We start from the raw sequence: 4349 nt of genomic DNA, 5'->3' as shown, positions 1-4349 counted from the left end.
TCATTTTGGGCATAGAAAGTCCAGCACAATGCTACAGATTCAAAGGAACAAAAATATGAAATGAGTGATAATAGAAAGAACATGACTAGTTGTAAAAATGATAAATAATTTGTAAGAAAATACATAAAAAACAGACAGCTCTTTAATAAGTATGCTGTGACTCCAGAGAAACACTAACCACTAAAGAAATCCAAGATCCAGCCCAGTTGTGAGTGCGGGGAGGAGCCTGAAATGGGACAAACTTGTTAAGCAGTTTTTCTGCCATGAAGTTAGAAAACATTGTATCCTTCGAAACTTAGCCTACTGTGGGTTCTATTGCTGCCGAGTGTTGCATGATTAAACACCATGGACACGTTTCTCACATAGTGGTTAGATCAGAAGGAAAATTATAAAGCGTCAATGCTGTCAGGCAGTACAGACTTAATATCTGTAATGCCACTGGACTGAAGTCAGGAGACAAGTAGAAACTGGACTTTGATCCTCCCTCCTCTGTCTCATAACCTTCTGCAGTCGCTTGTGCTAGTAACAACTTTCTGTTTGAAACTGTCTGATTACTTTTTATCTTTGTTATAGAGCCCACTGTGTTCATACAGTTTTTTGGATTATTTTTCTTCCCCAAATTGTTTTATTTGCTTCTTCAGGACCTGTTCTGAACATCAAAACAGGTAGGATTTTATGGATTTTTCTTAACAGTTACACCTTTCATATTTGTAGTCATTGCTATAAATGAACATCAAGAAGGTTTACAGACTCTGCAAGGTGACATTTTTTTCAGCTATCCTGAGTATTTTTATTGTACACTATTTAGAGAGCCATAATATAACCCTTTTTTGTCATTGTGTACTTAGTTCAACCCTAAAAGGTAGTTGGAATTTAGTTGTGAAAAATGGAAGACATTTGTGAAATGAATTCTAGTGAATGTAAACCCTGAAATAAAGAAATCTTTGAAAAGAGGAAAGAGATTCATGTTTCACCATGTGGAATAATGATTTAACATATGTAATGCTATAAACACTTTTGGGTTGACTGTAATCATTAAATAGTAAAAAAGTATGACGTTTAACAAAACATTTAAAAGTAAATGTTTTTTGTGTAGATGAAATGATTTGATGTAGCATAATTTTGCAATAAAATCATACAACAGCACAAAATAAGTGGTTATGTGCTGTTATAATAACAGGCTTACTTATTAGAATATCCTACATCAGTGTGTGATTGCCGATGTACTAGTGGAAACCACATGGGAGGGAAACAAAAATAGATACACATTTGGAATGGATATTACTATGAGAAATTTGTTAATAGATATAATTTGAAACATGGGCGTAGGCTTGCATAGGGACCATAGGGACATGTGCCTCCAAAATGTTTTGACTGAAATATTTGCCCCTACCAATAATTCGATGTGAACAACATGTTTAAAATTTACATTCCAGCATTGTTGCAGCAGTGGCTTCTCTTCCTCTCGCAGCTCCTCTGCCTGGTACAGTAGCTGCAGCTGCCTGGTCTTTCCTGTCACTTTCACATAGCAGCGCATGGAACTGGGCTGTGCTGTTTAACTCTCAGATTTTTCTGCCTTAAGTTCCTTCTCTCTTTCTGATTTTGTGTTTTCTAGTCTGTATGTATGTGCTGGCAGGTGCTTGGAGCGCAACAAAAAAAAAAAAAGACTCTAAAATAAATTGATATTGGTCTACGAAACTAGTCCAAATTAAAAAACTAAATATTATCTACACCAAAACAGGCGAAAGCTTCTGATTGCAGTTCTGCAAAGAAGCAGGACAGAGTTTTTTGATTTGTGGAACTTGAGAAATGTAAGTTAACAACATTAGGATTTCTTTTATTTTATCTTTTAATCAAAGGCTCCTTAACGAAGATGTTTTACTAAATGAAACCAGGTGAAACAGAAACGTTTCCTCTTGAGCAGTTCTGGATGGAGAATATTGACAGACAAAAACTTGCAAAATGTTTACATATTTTTTACAATCTTGGTATAATTCCTGCTCCAAGTGGGTCACTCTGTTGGCTAAAGGCACATTTTAGTGGCCCTATGCTCCAGTTAATGATTAATCAATTATTAAATTAGTGATTAATTGTTTCAGCCCTTGATAAAATACATGAAATCGACTTCAGTGTATCTACTGCCCATATGTACAACTTGTATAGTGAAGTTAATATTTTAAATGCTCAGTGTCCATTCCTCTTATAGTTCAAGTGCACATGTAAATAAAATACATTTATTTACCTTATGTATTTGCTTGATACAGAGAGAGCATATTAGATAAAAAAAAAAGTAAGAGTAGGGTTTACCTCCGTTTACCTCTGCACAATCCTATATCTTCAGAAGAAAACACAGGATAAATCCACATATGACAGAAATATGTAGACTATATTTGGTTAAATAGACACTGTCTTAGTCGCTGGTAAGTTTAAATGCAAACCTTTTCAAAGTGGAAAAAAGTCCTAATTCCACATTCGTCAGAGCCAGTGATGTTTTAAACATTGATAAACAGCATCTAGTGTGTGTACTGCTTATAAGATTTGTATTAATGTAGGAAGAAATGCTGCTGTTCTCTTTAAACAAAATGTGCCCTGATGCTCACATTAAGCACAAAAAAGGAGCATGCATATTTTGCATAGGACCAATGATATTAGACCAATGAAACTGATAATGTCCCTAACAAAGTTGAAATCAAACCTACGCCCTTGATTTGAAATCTGGATCATGAGCTTTCTCCGCAGAGTGGCAGGGCTCTCCCTTAGATTGCATGAGGAGCTTGGTCATTTCATTCATTTATTGGGAGAAGGTCTAGAGCAGAGCTCAGGGATTAGCAGACCTGCTGTCTAATCCGGACCCATCCTGATTGAAAACATTGATAAATTACTGTATGGTGTCCAGCGACAGCATCTAAACGTCACTTGCACCGCTTCTCCTGATAAATGGTAAAGCCCTCCGTAGCGTCCTGCACCAGAATACACGTGACACAAATTAGCCAATGAGCTGTGTCAGCCTGGGTTGCTACTGCTAGCTACTTTTAGACACAGCAGGCAAATCTGTGGCAAGGTAATGATGGGAAAGAAGGAGAAGAATAGGAGAAAAAGAGAGCAGAGAAAGTGTGGACTGCTGGAAGAACTGCGGTGAACTGGTGAAAGAAAAGTGAAATGACGTGCTCAAAGATGACCCTGTACATTTTAAGTAGTTGAGTTCAGGTGTTTTATAAAATATGTGAATCAAGAAACTGTCTATATACCAAATTGAACAATTGTTGTTCTCTACTTAAAAAAACACTTTAGACTTAATAACTGCTAGGCATTCGCACTCCTCAAATCAACTGTATTAAAAATACATTATTTGTACATTATGAATAAGACTTTAGACTCTATAGCTTCACTTCTCTATTTCACCCAGTATTTCCTCCGCTGTTCTGAATATAAAATAATCTAGTTGTGCAGAAATTATTACTCTTAAATATAATTCACAACTGAGGAGTTTTTAAATCCAAGAAAGAAAGATAGAGTAGTACCAAAACATATTTTTGTAAAAACAAACAGTATCCTGCATCATTCTGCCTTAAATGGATGAATTTATGGAAACCCTTCCGCAGTTGTTGTAGCTGATCTTATCTGGATAACTAATGATTGTTCAAAAAATGTTTGTCTTGCAGTTTCTCTTTTTCACCATGGATGAGTTTGTTCGAGACAAATTAATTCAGTGGGGACTAAGTGAATGGATATACAGATTTAAAGGTAAGCATTGAGTCAGTGTTGTAAGCACTGTAACGTATTTGTAATATTCTACCTTAAAGCAACAGAAAGAGAGGCAATGAGACAGCACTATCAGTACTTCTTTTGTTTTCTTTCAAATGTGGTAACTACAGTTATGTCAGGGAAACTTGTAGATCAGTAAAACAGTTAAAATAGACGCAAGATACACAGGACAGGACTATGAGTTATGTATTATTGCCTTCATAGTTTTTTAAACAGAGCAAACATTATTTAAAAACACAGTTGTTTTCTTTGTGTTATACTTTAGGTAAAAATGAACGAAATATGATTTTTCTTTGCAGATCAAGCGGTTGACACTGAGAGCTTTTATTGTCTTGAAGATCAAGACATCAATGAGTTGATTCCAAAAGTTGGACCAAGAGTTAAATTCAAGAACAGACTCAGGCTGTTAAAGGTAAGAGCCAAAGTAGAAAGTTGCTCCCCATTCCCTTCTATGAAAAGACCCTTTTTCAGGTTAAATTAAATTGTCTGTCTGCCATCCATCCATCCATCCATCCATCCATCCATCCATCCATCCATCCATCCATCCATCCATCCATCCATCCATCCATCCATCCATCCATCCA

General features: G+C 36.0%; 1 protein-coding gene across 1 annotated transcript in view; it reads left to right on the top strand.

Annotated features, from left to right (window-relative positions):
* Positions 1–3942: 3942 nt before the first annotated feature.
* The window catches only part of LOC107105229 (nuclear GTPase SLIP-GC-like), a 13547-nt gene continuing 13140 nt past the window's right edge, over positions 3943–4349 (top strand). Inside the window, exon 1 of the mRNA XM_015405354.1 lies at positions 3943–3951. Within this exon, the coding sequence (XP_015260840.1) occupies positions 3943–3951 (9 nt within the window). The remainder of the gene's footprint in view (positions 3952–4349) is intronic.

The sequence above is a fragment of the Cyprinodon variegatus genome, unplaced genomic scaffold (assembly GCF_000732505.1).
Source record: "Cyprinodon variegatus isolate N-32 unplaced genomic scaffold, C_variegatus-1.0 Scaffold2176, whole genome shotgun sequence".
In the NCBI taxonomy this organism is placed as follows: Eukaryota; Metazoa; Chordata; class Actinopteri; order Cyprinodontiformes; family Cyprinodontidae; genus Cyprinodon; species Cyprinodon variegatus.
The sequence above is the reverse complement of the archived record's forward strand: the minus strand, read 5'-3'. Positions and strand labels throughout refer to the sequence as shown.